Genomic DNA, 15,165 nt, shown 5'->3' with positions numbered 1-15,165 from the left:
GGTGCTCCCAGCTTGAAGGGCTGGGAAGGGATCCCGGGCCCTGGGCAGGCCGCTACACGCCTGGGGAGTGGGTCGTTTCTGCAGCCCCTCCCTCTCTCCCAGGCACCTGTCACCCTTCTTGAGCCAAAGAATTGCCCTGTAAACCAGGGTATCGGCCTCGTGGACAAGGTCAGGACACAGGGCAGAGGGGTCAGGGGACCACAGCTGACCCGTAAGGAGGGTTAGCACCAGGGCCCAGGGCCACGGCTTCAGGCTAGAGGCTGAGGAGGAGGCAGAGAGCCGGCCTCAGCTCCCTGCTGTCCCTGAGGTGGCCAGGAGCCTCCCCGAGGTGTCACCACTGTATGAGACGCTGCCCTTCAGCCCCTCCCTCAGCCCCCCCTACCTGCCCTGAAAAACTCACCCTGTCACCCTTGATGCCCATGTCGCCTTTGAAGCCAGGAAAGCCGTCTTCACCCTGCATGGGGCCAAGGGAGCCTCGTCTGGATGAGAGAGCCCACCGGCCAGGTCCCCCACCCAGAGCCTCTGAGAGGCGGGGCGCTGGGTGGAAAAGCCCCCCGGAGGAACGGGACTGCTCCTGACAGCCTTGCGGGAGGAGCCCCAGAAGGAACTGGCATCGCGGGAACGGTCCTGGACGTGCGCCGTCCTGCTGCCAGGCCGGGCGGCGGGCAAGCGGGGGGCCTGCGGCTCTCAGGTCCCGCGTCTCACCAGGAAGCGGCACACATCTGTGCTATTTGTGAATGTGGTGGATTCAATATGCCAGGGATCTGCCGTCCCTGGTCCCCGGGCTGGACTTGCCCAACCCGAAAACCAGAGAGAGACCCCCTGGACGCTTCATGGGGTGGGGGGCTCGGCTTTCACCTCCTTCTTAGCGTCCAGGGCCGCGTCCTGACCTCATCCACCTGCTCTGGGGGATAGAGATGAAGGGGACTGGGAAACCCAGCCAGGTCGCCAGGGTCAAGAGCGGCAGGGAGCTTAGGGCAACTTGCTTTCTTTTTTTCTTTCTTTTTAGGGTCGCTCCTGTGGCATATGGAGGTCCCCAGGCTAGGGGGTGAAATCGGAGCTCCAGCTGCCGGCCTACCCCACAGCCACAGCAACGCCAGACCCTTAACCCACAGAGCGAGGCCAGGGATCGAACCCACATCCTCATGGACACTAGGTCAGGTTCTTAACCCCTGAGCCACAGTGGGAACTCGGGCCTTCTGAGACACGATGTGAACTTGGTCCTCCCCAGCCCGCTGGCCCGCCACCTATACCCGCGTTCAGTTAAGTGCCCGCCCTCATGGGCCGTGGCCATGATAAGACTTAGGTCCTGGGAGAAGGCCCCCCACCCCTACCCCTGGAATGGCCTCAGGCTGCCTTCTGTGGCCCCTTGGGGACAGAGAGCACAGCCCCACCAAGAGCCGTCCACCCTGCAGCCCCATCACCATTTTCTCGAGCAGCCCAGTCTGGACCTAAGGGACAAGGGTGACAAGATATATGTCCACACCTCTGGGCTTGAGGAAGCCACCTTCCCCGGGGCAGAGATCCTGGGCCCGGTGGGACCGCAGGCCAGAGATACGGGGGCCTGAAACTCGCCCAGCCGGGGGCACGCCTGCTTCATAGGACCCTCTGCCCTTGGGAGCCTCCATCGCCCTCGCCCAGGAAGGACACTGAACTCAGTGGACCCGTTTGCAGCTGCCGTGCGAGTGGCGTCTGTGGTCTCTGCAGAGAGTCAGGGGCTATGCACGGATCTGGGCCAGGGCCTTGGCCTCGGGCAGGGGGCGCAGAGCCCCGGACCCTCGGTTGGGAGCTTTGCCTCTCAGAGTCTGTCCCCAGGGTGGCAGCCTTCCCCTGATACCCAGGGGTGACCTCAGCCTCACGCCGCTGGCGTTCCTGGAGACTTGTCACCCATGGGGCCACCAGACAGAATCCAGCTCAGGGCTGAGCCCCTGTGGGAAGAGGGGGGACACTCACCTTCTCGCCCTTGGTGCCCTTCAGACCACGGATGCCATCTGCCCCCTGTGCAAACAGAGGAATGATGAGCGGCCACAAGCCGGACCCTCGCAAGAGACAGGCCTGACCCTGCCCCGAGGAAGGCGGAGCGCCAGCAGCCGACGCCGCGCCCGCTGTCCTCCCAGATGAGCTCCCACCCAGTGTCCCCACCATGGGGGCGGGGGGAGAGCTACGAGGTGCGCCCGCCCCCCACTGACACCTGCCCTCTTCCAGCAACATTTGTCTCTCTAAGACCTGAGCTCAGGCTCGTGGCCTCTGACAGGGTCCCTGACGTCTGCTTGGAAAGTGGGGGTGATGACAAGTGTCACCCCATCACTGCTGGTGGGAGGGGGCCCTGCAAAGCCCTGGGGACCGTGCCTGGCACGTAGCAGGCACTCAGTAAAGGCAGCTGTGTGCCATCTGGTTATCTGCGTCCTCTGCTGGCATCATCACTGATGCCCGCACTATTATTCACCACGACCAAGGACACTGGCCACCACGGCCGTCACTGTGCCTGCTCAGGACGCGCCTCACCTCGTGCGAAACAGGCACCATCAGAGCAGGACAAGCTGGTCCTCGCCTCCCTGCTCCCACCTGCTGGACCAGGTGACCAACCCGCCCCTGGGATGGAGGTGACAGCCCCACCCCCCTCAGCAGGGCACAGAACTCGCCCCGAGGCGTCCTCAGGCCACCTGCCCAGCAGCCCTGGAGAGGCGGGGTGGGGGGGGCCCATTCATGTGAGGCTGCAGCCAGGATGGCGGGGCCGCCCCCTCCCCATCCCCCAGACCCTCAAGCTGCTAGCTGCTCTCTTGCAGCAAGACCCTAGCAGAGAAGTCGCAGTTCTGAGCCTTTTTCCCCCAAGGCCCCAGCGGGGGGACCTGACAAAAGCTGGGGAGGGGCCAGGGACTGGGGGACAGGGTCAGACAGACACGAGAGGAGAGCCGGCTCAGCCTGCACCCTGGCTCCATTGGCCTCAGGGCAGCGTCCGCTTCGGCACGGGGCGGGGAGCAGGTACCTCGAAGCCGCGGGGGTTCTGGCCCAGCCCACATCCTTTCAAACCAAGACGGTGGGACAGAGTCACTAGGCTCCCTCCCAGACCTAAAGTTTGCGGTCTTAGACACGTCCAAGTCCAGGGGACGGGGACCTGGGCACCATTGCCTTTGGGGCTGGATGGCTCTTTCCTTCAGGGCTGCCCCGGGCAGCACAGGGGGCCCAACAGCACCGCCCCACCTCCACCCTCCAGATGACAGCAGCCCCTCCAGGTCGGGACAATCGGAAACATCTCCGGGCATCCCCAGCAGGGAGAAGCCCTGGACCAGAGTGCCCGCCACGGCCCTGGCCGTCCCACTCTCGGGAGTGACAGCAAAGGTCACAGAAGAGCCCAGTGCCAGGAACTGCCTTGCCAGTGGTGTGAGGGCGCAGAGGAGGCCCGGGCTTGCCAAGGCCCCGAGCGCATCCATCCTGAGGGGTCTTCTGCCAGCCCACCCCCTCCCAGCTCAGGGAGGGTGGGTTTGATTTGCCCAAACAGACCCCAAGAAGGGACAGGTGGGAGGGCAGCCAGGGGACGCTTGAAGGCCAGGACGTCAAGGTGCTGGGGGGAGGGGAGGGCGGCTCCCAGGCCCTGCCCTCGGGGCACAGCGGGCGTGGGCTCCGCTGTTGCTTCCCGGCCCCTGGGGATGAGAGTCTGCTTCCCACGGAATGAGCGTTCAGCCTCGCTTTCCCTTGAACCCTCCGCTTCTCCACCTAACAGGACTGCTTGTGTCACGGTGAATTTTAATCCGTCCAACCAGATAAGAGCATCCAACGCTACCATTTCGGAGCAGACACCTTTCCAGCTCCCAGAAGCGGCGCCACGCGGTTAGCCATGTAGGGTAGCTGGCATGGGTGACAACGCTTTATGCAACAGGAATTTGTAACATAAACACGCACAGAGCTCACCCAGTCAGCACGGCTGATAAATCACCGCCCTTCAACACGCACGGGCGCCAAGCCGGCCAAAAGTCGGCCTCAGGGAGAAGCCGCCCGTCTAAGGCTGGGACCTGGGGCGTCTCTCTGCCCTTGTCCTTGGAATGTCCACTTCTCTGCTGTCTCAGGAGTGTCCCGCTGGCCCTGCTGGCCCCATCTGCTGCTCACATCCTGGGACCCAACCTCCCAGAGCAGGGCGCCCCCAGCATGAGCAGGAGGCAGGCAGAACCTAAAACAGGACACGCCGCCGTGCCCGCCAGTCCCAGCCTTGACCTCCAGGAGGACCTGAGGCTCTCAGACGCTCACCTTGACTCCGCGGGGACCCGGGTAGCCGATCGGGCCCTGGGGGCCAGGCGGACCCTGAAAGCAGAGGGGAAAGTGTGTTAGCCCCCTCTCAGGGGGGATGGCAGAGGGCTAGGTCCTTCCGCACGACCCAGAGAGCTCGCCTGCCCCCAGCAAACCGCCCTCCTGCTACGGGCAGAGCGGACGTTCAGGTCAGACCCACAGGGCACTGCGCCCAGCCCCATGGGGACAGCGGGCCCCAGGGATGTCTCCTGCTGGGTGAGAACAGGGGCGGCTGCCCTTCTGAGTGGGGTGTCCCTGTCCTTCCCGCAGAAGATGCTGGGGGGCCGAGGGCGGGGCAGGGACCCACCTGGCCTCCTTTCTCTCCAGGGGGGCCTTCCTTGCCGGGGTGCCCCTGTCGGGGAAGAGAAGGTCAGTGTTAGTCAGTGACCACTGAGGAAGCTGGCCTGCCCCGCCCCCCGCCGCCGTCTTAGCCAGGATCGGGGCTCCGCTGCTTCACCTGTAAAACGGGAATCACGCCGGGACCCGCAACAGCGGTGGGGTCGTGACTGGACACCCGCAAATGGGCTCTAGACCCCAGTGTGCCCCAGTGTCGCCTGGCTCAGCTGGAGCCCGCCCCCCGAGGGCTGTGGGTGGGAACAGTGACCACAGGGGCATTTGCTCAAAGCCATCCCGTCAAACAAGGATAGTGAAGTGGGACCAGATGTCCGGCACCCCAGTGCACCCTAGGGCTTCAACCCCTCCCCCCCACCAGGTGACACAGATGGAGAGGGAAGCTGGGAACAGGGGAGACTACCCCCCAACCCCAGCGATGCAGAGCTGAGGCCCAGGGGAACCGCTGGTGGCCCCTCGGTCCCTGCCCCGTCTACCCTGGCCCCCACCCATTCCGTTCTCAGGAACTTGAACATCTCCGACTCTCTGACCCGAGCTGGTCACTAGGTTCAAGCCTCTGAGTTCATGACCCAAACACAGATGGTAAAAACAGACACACAAGTGTTTTCCGTCTGGAAATACAGTCCTACGCCAGGATTCCGGTAAGAGAGGCCTGGCTCCATCGCGGGCCCGCTGTGTGACCTTGGGGAAGTCCACGCCCTCTCTGGGCCTCCTCGTTCTCGTGTGTGAAATGACAGGGTGGGCTGGCTGCTCCTTCAGCTCGACGGCTCTAAAGTTCTAGGGCTCTGCTTGTAAAGCACAGCGGCATATCCTGAAGACACAGAACTCCTCAATTCGGATAAATGACTTGTCTGTGTCTTTTTTTTTTTTTTTTGGAGGGGGGGGGCGCACCTGCAGCACATGGAAGTTCCCAGGCCAGGGGCTGAATCAGAGCTGAAGCTGCAGGGTGTACCCCACAGCCACAGCCACGCCAGATCCAAGCCGCATCTGTGACCTACACCACAGCTTGTGGCAACGCTGGATCCTTGACCCACCGAGTGAGGCCAGGGATCGAACCTGCATCCTCATGGCACTATGTCGGGTTCTTAACCCACTGAGCCATGCCGGGAACTCTGTGTGTGTTCTTTTTTATTTTCATTAGTCATGAACTGGATGTGATGCCACAGCAAACAGCCTATGGGGGTGGCCATGGGAGGGGAGCGCATAGAAATTCTTCTGCAGTGTGGGGTGCCCTCGGGGAGCCCTTGAGAACAATCAGGCACCAGGTAGGACCAGGCCTGCTGCCCGGGCCTGGAGGGGACACCCTGCCCGCCACCCGCCTTGCCAGAAGGAGGCTCTCAGCGCCAACATCCATGCTGGCAGGGCTGCACCCAAACTGTGCCCAGGAGATCCTGCCTCAGGACGGCCAGAAGGGCAGGGGGAGAGGGGGGCTGCTCCTCTGCCACTGGGCTCTCCATGGGCTATTTTTTAAATTTATTTATTAATTGGCCAGACCCGTGGCCTGTGGACGTTCCCGGGCCAGGGATGGAACCTGCAGGACAGCAGTGACTATGCTGGATCCTTAACCCACTAAGCCACCAGGGATCTCCCAAGGGTGTTTTTGTTTTGTCTTTAATTTATTTTTCTCTTTAGGGCCACACTTGAGGCATGAGGAAGTTCCCAGGCTAAGGGTGAATCGGAGCTGTAGCTGCCGGCCTACACCACAGCCACAGCGATGCAGGATCCGAGCTGCGTCTGTGACCTACAGCACAGCTCATGGCAACACCGGGTCCTTAACCCACTGTGCCCAGGAGATCCACTAGGTGCTGGGTTCCTAACCTGCTGAGTTACACTGGGAACTCCCCTAGGGGCCTTTTTTAGTTCCCATCAAACCCAGAATTTTCTCTGCGGGAACTGCGGATGGGTGGCTGTGGGCGGCGAAGGCCGGACCCCAGGGACACACATGTGGGCAGACCCCCACCTCGGTCGTGGGGGAGGGGAGCGGACCCCTCGGGGGGCCAAGTCCTCGCTTACAGGGTGGAGCTCTAGCGGGAATTCCTGACTGCAGCCTCTCGGAGGGGGTACGAAGAGCCACCAACTACAGCGATCGCTGGAGCTGGAGCTGAGGCCAAGCTTCTAGGGTGCCTTCTAAGCTGAATTTCCGGGATGAGAGCAGTTTTTTGGGGGGGACACAAAGCTCACTTCTTACAAACGTTTGAACAGAAAAAGGGCAGAACATAAACACAGCAGAGCCAGAACACCGGTTTCCAGCCAGGCCGTTTCTGCCCTCTCTCTCCTTGTCGGCAGTTCCCCAGCGTTCTGGAAACGTGCATCGTGGACATGTAATAAAGCCTAAGATACAGAGATTTGATGTGTTTCTGATTTAAAAAGTGATATACGTTCATTGAAGACAAATGGAAAAATAATAAAGCTTAAGTTATTTGCACTGGATATATTCTGATGAAAAAAGAAATAGACTTTGCCGGGGATCAGCAGGCACGTGGAAGAGAAAATTAAAGCCCTCATGACCTCCCCACGCGCAGCACCTGGGGCCGGGGGTGCGATGTTTGCTGCAGGTAATCTACTTTCCCGGCTCATTTGCATGCAAAACTGGCAGCATATGATGTATTTTTTAAATTACCATCATAACAGGAGCATCTTCTCCTGTTACGAAATGCACTGGAATTTGATTTTTCCCGGCTCCGTAATATTCCCACGAGCCGTGATTCATTAACCACATGACTTCGAGGCGTGCTTCCAGCCCCCCAGGCGGCCGTGAAACCCCTTTCACATCTCGACGTCTTGAAATCAATCTTCCCTCCCTCCTTTCCTTCCTGCAGAACCTGGAGCATGTGGAGGTTCCCAGGCTCGGGGTCGGATCAGAGCTGCCACTGCCGGCCCGCACCACAGCCACAGCCACGCCGGACCCTTTAACCCACTGGGCGAGGCCAGGGATGGAACCCGCCTCCTCCCAGACACTATGCCGGGTCTTTAATCCACTGAGCCACCCGAGCTCTGTCCTTTCTTTCTTAAGCCAAAACCCCAACCAACGGAAGAGGCAAAAGGAACAAGGCCTCTCTTTAAGGTCAGTCAACAAGGGTGCTGCCACTGGAGGGAAAGCGTTTTTAAATCCCGCTCCTCCTCCAGGGCCACCTACGACAAAAGGGCTCCGCTCCCCAGGCCTGCAGGGTCGATGTTTTGTCTTCCGCTTTAAGCATCTTCAGCGCTGACCCAGCACAGAAACACTCCCTTGGGGCTACCGCACACTCACATTTTAAAGTGTAGCAGGAGTTCCCACTGTGGCATGGTGGGTTAAGAAACTGAATGCAGCCACTCGGGTTCCGTCCCTGACCCCGGGTTCAATCCCAGTGCGGCAGGTTTAAGGATCCACCTTGCCGCACCTGTGGCTCCGATTCAATCCCTGGTCCAGGAGCTTCCATGTGCCACGGGCGCAGCAATAAATAAAATAAATAAATAACTAAGGTGTAATAGGAATTCCCTTTGTGGCTCAGCAGGGTGAGAAGCTGACCATCATCCATGAGGACCCGGGTTCAATCTCTGGTCTCCCTCAGTGGGTTAAGGATCTGGTGTTGCCGTGAGCTGTGGTGTAGGTTGCAGACGTGGTTCAGATCCCGTGTTGCTGTGGCTGTGGTGTAGGCTGGTGCAGCTCTGATTCAACCCCTGCTGGGAACCTCCACATGCGCGGGTGCAGCCCTAAGAAAGAAAGAAAGAAAGAAAGAGAGAGCGAGGGAAGTGTAACAGTTGGGGGAAGAGAAACGGAGTGTCTGTGGGAGACGGCCGCGCCATCTCCTCCCTGCAGTGCCCCGGCCTGGCCACTGCCACGAGCCACGGCCAGAAATGCTCCTGTATGTTCAATATTGCAGAAGACACACAAACAGAAGCCTGGAAGGATGGACCTCTGCCTGCTGTCAGGGCTTAACCCGGGGGGATGGGACCAGAGCTGGTTTTCTTCTGTGGTCATTTTATTTATCGTCCTAATTGTCCATAACAAGCTATGCTGTGAGTAGAAGATGCAATTAGGTATAAATGCAATTAAAAGGGGCGTCCAAGACATATTGCAAAATAGTCATCTCTGGCATCCGAGCCCCAGACGCCCGGGAGACGGAGCTTTCAAAGTTGTGCGGGCAGAATGAGATGGGGAGCTGGTGGTTCAGGTAAAGATGGACCTTCGGGGACCTGCGATTCCCTGGCCCAGAGGATTCTCAGCCGTGAAAGCGGAGACGCGCGTGCCGCGCCCGTCCCCGACTCACGGACTCACGGTGCGTGTATCGGCCTGGTGCATTCTTTCATGGGGTTATCAAAACACCAAAGCAACCGTCTGAAATAATTGATGTGGCTAATCTCGTTTTCCGAAATAGGCTCTCTCTTCAGCATCAACTGGGTACACTAAAAATAACCAAGACACAAAAACCCCACCAGCGACCCACACCAATCGTGGCAGGTGGGCGCAGATAGGCTCATGCCCAGCGTTTGTCGCCTCCCCGCCCCTCCCTTCGCAGCTTGGCCACAGACTGGATTTGTCACTAACTCCCTCTTTCCAGGCGGCACCTACTTTGGCTCCACAGCCGCAGGCTCACACATCACGAGCACGGTTAATCGCCACCCCCTCAGGGCGTGACGGCTAAAAATACACCGGGCGCTGGCGACACCCGCGATTGCGAGGAGCCCGGGCCAGGTGCTGATGAGGAAGCAGCAAACCTGATAAATAACTACCAGCCCTATTCACACAATCACCGCCTTTGGTGGAAACACGTCATGGAAAGCGTGTCCAAACCCAGTAATGACTGAGCAATCGCTGTGTAGACAGGCCCTTGCGGACAGGGGTGGACGAGGAGACGCGGGCCGTGTGCGTACGGCATCTGGAGAGCAAGGCAGGGTGGCTTGCCCTGGGTTTCTGGCCCCCACCCCTGGGGGGACACAGGACAGGAGGCGTGAAGGGGTGGGGGGGCAGGGGCACTCACCGGGGGTCCGTCGGCGCCGGGCATTCCTGGGAGGCCTGGTTTACCCAGGGGACCCTGGAACAAACCAGACACACGTGAGCAGACGTGCTGGGGGCTCCCTCACTGCCCACCCTCTCCACATGCCCCAAAGCTACTTTTCAACTGTTCTGCTCAAAAGTATCTGCTGAAAAGGACGCTCAGAGGCACCTGCTCCCGCTGGCTGCCAAGCTCCCAGGACCACAGACCTCTGCCCTTCGCTGCTCCCAGAGCCTGCAGGATCCGCTCTGGGAGCAGAATCACCCATCAAGTGAAGGTGGGGGCGCGGCTCAAACAGCCCCACCGGAAACCACCCCTTGGAGGAAACTGGGCTGGTCCCCACTGAGGGGCTGCGTGCCCTGGTCCCCAAGCCCTGCGAGGGCTCCAACTCCAGTTCTCTCCCCAGCATTGGGGGTGCCGGGGATAAATTCAGGGTTGCTAAATGCAGCAAAAATGAAAAGAAAACACCACCAAAAGGAGATGCCCAGTTAAATCTGGACTTCAGACAATCCGCAGAGTTCAAATTTAACCCAGCATCCTACGTCCGTTTTTCTTCCTGAATCTGGCAATTCAGTACAAAGCTGGAGAAGGCGGGCGGGGAGGGAGGGAGGAGAAGGAGATGCACCCCAGGCAGGCAGGCAGGGGTGCCCCTCTGCCCCATCGGCCACCTACCTTTTCTCCCGGTGGACCGATGGCTCCCTGGGGGCCTGGGAGACCCTGGGAGGGAGAGAGTGAGGAGGAAGGGTCGGGGGACTGGTTGACTCAGAGCCCCTCCCTGCCCTCCACCCACCCTCCCAGACACTCTGCTGCGTCTTGGTGCCACCCCAGCTCTAGGGCACCTCCAGGAAGCAGGCCCTGCTGGGCTGACCAGCAGCACGGGCAGCACTCTGGCCACTCTGGCCCCGGGCACCGCAGACCCGCCCCTCCCGCTGCCCAGGAATCTGCCCGCTCACTCACCTGGGCACCTGGATTACCCTGCTGTCCGGGGGGACCGGGCTCTCCCTGGGGTCCCTGAAGGAAACACAAGCAAGACACTGAAGAGAGGTCTGGATGGGGCTGAAGTCAGCTCTGATGCCCAGGCGGGGAGGCCGGAGCCCTGGGGGAGGCCAGGGAGCCAGGCCCGGGGCCTCCAGGCAAGGAGCGTGTGCTTACAGTCAGAAGGCACAGCAGGCCGCTGCCTGGGCACTCCCAGAAAATAATTCATTTGGCAGAAAATTCCCAAATCGCCAGGCCAACTAAAGTCTCCCAGGCCCTTGAAATAGACCCAGCCCATGAGAACTCTTGGTGGACACTGTCACCGCACGTGCCCACTGCCAGCTGGCCAGGCACAGTGAGAAAGCACCCCCCCATGTGGTCAGGCTCTGGACAGAGCGAGCACCAGCCACAGGACCTCAGCCCTCGCTGCCCGATGGAGGCCTGCACCTCGCCCCCCCGTCACGACCCCCTGCGGTTTGGGTGTACGGATCCCCTCCTCTGCCGCGGGACCCCCGACTCACCACGTTGCCTTTCGGGCCTGGCTGGCCATCCGTTCCCGTCACACCCTGGACGACAGTGAAATGAAAGGGACTGAGAATTCACAAAGCTCAACAGAAAACGCCGCTCGACGCGGCCTGAGCCCTGGCCGCCGCCTGGCGGAGGACGGCACGGCCCCTGGGAATGCGAGAAAGTCGGACCCCAAAGAATCCCTAGATCGGCTCGGGGTTAACGGGGCTGCCAGGCCCCAGCATCCTGTGCACAGCCCCGCGTTCTCAGAAAGCAGGGCGAGGGGCTGGCCCTGGGGAAGCCACTCCCGCTACTGCCCCCCAACAGAGCCCCGCCAGAAAGACCTCCGCCAGAAACACGGGCTTCTGCCTCCTTCCAGGATGTTCCAAGATGCCGCTGGAGGCGGGCAGTGCTTTCCAGGGAGGAGCCGGGCGTCCTGGTTACCGTTCAGGACAGCACAGGCCGTGTGCGGGAAAGGGACAAAGCCAGTGGCAGCAGAAGTGCAAGGCCAGGAGTTCCCGCTGTGGCTCAGGGACTAATGAATCTGACTAGGAACCATGAAGTTGTGGGTTCGATCCCTGCCCTTGCTCAGTGGGTTAAGGATCCGGCATTGCCGTGAGCTGTGGTGTAGGTCGCAGACGTGGCTTGGATCTGGTGTGCTGTGGCTCTGGTGTAGGCCGGCAGCTACAGCTCCGATTAGACCCCTAGCCTGGGAACCTCCATATGCCACAGGAGCGGCCCAAGAAATGGCAAAAAAAAAAAAAAAAGGAAGTACAAGACCAGCTGGCCTCTGTGCCTCCACCTGCCAGCCCACACCTGCCGAGGCCTTCCTCCCGTGGACGAGCATCAGGGCCCTGTGGGCACCTCGCGCCAGCCCGGGCGGCGTGCACAGGGTCAGAGTGGTGAGCTGCCCCAGGCCCGAGTGGGCCACAAGCTGGGCAATGGGGTCTCGAGGGCAGAGAAGGGACAGACACACACAAAGCACTTACAGGAGGTCCTGGAGGGCCCGGGGGCCCCTTCGGCCCCAGCAACCACGCGGCCCCTGCAAGCGGAAAGAGCAAGGTGGGTTCAGACCCCGCCAGGAATCCCAGCGCCCCGCCCCCGGCCCCCCTCTTCCCGGAGCCTCTGTGCTGAGAGGCAGGTCTCCCAGGGACGTGACCAACACCCCCTCTTCCTTGCTCCAGAGCCTCACTAACCCCCACCCCAGCTCTACCTGGGCCCTGAGAACCAGAGGCAGGAGCACCTCGGATTGATAGGGCTGGGGAAAGGGGAGTCCTACAAGGTGACAGATGGACACAAAACCCCTCCAGCGGAGGCCACGGTCAGGGTTACACGCTGCTGCATGGGGAGTGTCCAGGCTCGTTAGCAGCTCCCGCCGAGTCCCTCCGTGCACCACAGCCCGAGGATGGGGGGGCGGGGGGAACACAGGCAGGAGGTTCCAGGGCTCTGACGGGAACCTGGTGACGACAGGCTCGCGAAGAAGCCAGGAGCCCAGGTCTCCTCCGGGATGGCCACTTGGCCAAGGGCTCAGCACCCCTCCCTGGCTGGAAGGGGCACCACCCAGGCGCAAGGGGAGGGGACACAGCCCCAAGGCAGCCCTGACCCGAGGACAGGTCACAAGAATTGAAAGGTGACACCGCGGGCATTATTGGCCACCGAGCCTGCATCCTGGCCGCCCCACCTTCCCCCAGGCCGGGGCGCTCTGGAGCCTGTCGCCCAGGCAGAGAGACTCCAGTGCCCCTAATTTTGATGGAAGCTTTTCAGATGCAGCAGAAGAGAAGCCTCCCCACGGACAGTGCCACTTCAGGGACCCCTTCGTCACTTTACACCTGGTCACACCAGTGTCTTTTGGAAGCTAACAACCGAGACGCCATCACCTAGACGCCCACTAAGAGGAGGGCTGTGTTGAGGAATTCTCCTTAGTGGCTCAGCAGACACCCAGGGTCCAATTCAGTCCCGAGCGAGCGGAGCACACGCCCAGCCCGGGCTCTCCCCCTGCAGCGTCTGCAATATTTCTCCACAATTAACATCTCCGGCGCATGTGGCCGCGTGGATGTGGAGAGGAAAACGAGATGTTTGAAAGTAACAGTAAGTGAAACGCAATTAAGGTTCTTCTGTCACTGAGCAAATCGGCTCTGGCCTTCGAGAGAAGTCAGTTTGGGGAAAAGAGCTTTGCGACGCCCAGGCAGGGGCGCGCTCCTGGAGGACCCCACGCAGTCTCGGAGTGTGGCAGCTCTGTGACTGCCTCCGGACGCCCACCAGGATGGACCGGAACACCCACCAACACAGACCTGAACCCGCACCATCATGGACCCTGAACACCCACCAGGATGGACCCTAGACACCTACCATCATGGACCCTGGAATCCCACCATGTCTGCACCCTGGAGTCCCAACCACAGCCCTCAGGGGCCTGGCCACCCCCTTCCCCTGGCAAAGGCGAAGCCTGAGTCCCTAGAGTTGTGCCGCCCCCCTCCCCAGGTTCTCCTCCACGCCTCCCCCAGGAGGCCCAGGTGTGTCGGTCTCAAAGCTGAGCCCTCTCTAATCTACGCTCTGAGTTAATCCCCAGTTCTGGCGAGCGCATGAAGGAGGCGACAGAATCCCCCACAGTTAGCAGACTTACGGGCTCCCCGGGCAGCCCCCTGGGCCCGACTTCTCCATCGTCGCCCTGTGGGGGAGGAAAGAGCATGATTTTAGGGACAAGCCATGAAGCCTGGACACCAGGGACACAATCTTCCCTCCTCTGTGCAGGGCTCTCTGGCCTGGGGCTGCTTCCACATAGGCCAGACCCTGTGCCAGCAGGGAAGCCCGGAATGTCCCCACTCCCAGAGGCTGCAGGTAAAAGGTGACACCTGGGGCTCTGGCACACTCTTCTCAGGAGCTCAGAAACCACAGCCCCAGTGAAGGGGAAGCTGGGCAGGAAGAACCACTGGTTACCTGCTGGGCAAAGGTAGAGATGAGAGATGGCACAACAGAAACTAGACAGAGAAAGATGATGGATGGATGGATGGATGGATGGATGACAGAAGGATAAATGATAGATGATAGATGGACAGATGGATCGACGGATGGATAGATGGATAGAGAGATAAATAGATGATGGATGAGAGATGGATGGATGGGTGGATAGATGGATGGACAGATTGGGCAGATGATAAATGGACAGATGGATGATGGATGGATAGATGGGTGGGGGTGGACAGATAGATACAAAGATGGTGGGTGGACACATGGATGATACACCGACGATCTATGGATGGATGGATGAGTGGATGGATGAAGACAAAGACGGTGGACGGGTGGCTACATAGAAGACAGACAGATGGGTAGACAGGTGATCAATGGATGGCTAGATAAACAGATGGATGGCTAAACCAGTAGAGACAGATGACGGGCGGAAGAATGGATGATGGAAGGTTCGACGTACAGATGGATGACGGCAGACGTCTAGATAGATAATACATGGATGGATGGCTGCGTGGATGGACGGTGTTAGATGAGTGAGTGGGTGGACAGACAGACAGATAGACGGGGGTAGGTGAATGACGGAAACTGGGGTAGGGAGGGATTCCGGGAGAACCGCTGGAAGCCCCGGACAACCCCAAAGGCCCTAAACACAGCCGGGGGAGCAAAGCAAGAGGAGACTTTTCCTCCTGGCTCTAGGAGGAGATGCTGCCCTGGCCTGACTGGTTCACAACCAGGAGCCGCCCGGCAGCTCTCTGCGTCTTCCACCCAGGCGCTGCCCCTGCCCTCCTCCACCGCACACGCAGGCACGCTCAGAGCTACACGCGTGCGTGCACCATGACTGCCTGCGCGCACGCAGGAGCCGCACGCGTTCACGCTCACACACTCACACCCACCCACTCACGAGGCACGTGCACACACACAGCCCTGCACAGGGCACATACTCACACACACACACGGGGCAGAATTCCAGAAGCAGGGACATTTGGAGGACCCCCCCCATCCTACAGTGGACGGCGCTGCAGCCCAGACAGGAGCCGGTGCCCTGACCACAGCAGCGCGAGAGCTGTCAGCAGCGGCCTGGTCCTCCTCCCAGGCCCCAGGGCTTCTA

General features: G+C 60.5%; 1 protein-coding gene across 1 annotated transcript in view; it reads right to left on the bottom strand.

The window, feature by feature from the left end:
• Positions 1 to 15,165, bottom strand: part of COL5A1 (collagen, type V, alpha 1) — a 149,046-nt gene that overhangs the window by 46,634 nt on the left and 87,247 nt on the right. The window contains 11 exon segments of the mRNA NM_001014971.1: positions 401 to 454; positions 1,954 to 1,998; positions 4,243 to 4,296; positions 4,589 to 4,633; positions 9,594 to 9,647; positions 10,281 to 10,325; positions 10,566 to 10,619; positions 11,105 to 11,149; positions 12,080 to 12,120; positions 12,123 to 12,132; positions 13,714 to 13,758. Coding sequence (NP_001014971.1) covers positions 401 to 454; positions 1,954 to 1,998; positions 4,243 to 4,296; positions 4,589 to 4,633; positions 9,594 to 9,647; positions 10,281 to 10,325; positions 10,566 to 10,619; positions 11,105 to 11,149; positions 12,080 to 12,120; positions 12,123 to 12,132; positions 13,714 to 13,758 — 492 coding nt within the window.

This window comes from Sus scrofa, chromosome 1 (genome assembly GCF_000003025.6).
Source record: "Sus scrofa isolate TJ Tabasco breed Duroc chromosome 1, Sscrofa11.1, whole genome shotgun sequence".
NCBI classification, from domain to species: domain Eukaryota; kingdom Metazoa; phylum Chordata; class Mammalia; order Artiodactyla; family Suidae; genus Sus; species Sus scrofa.
The sequence above is the reverse complement of the archived record's forward strand: the minus strand, read 5'-3'. Positions and strand labels throughout refer to the sequence as shown.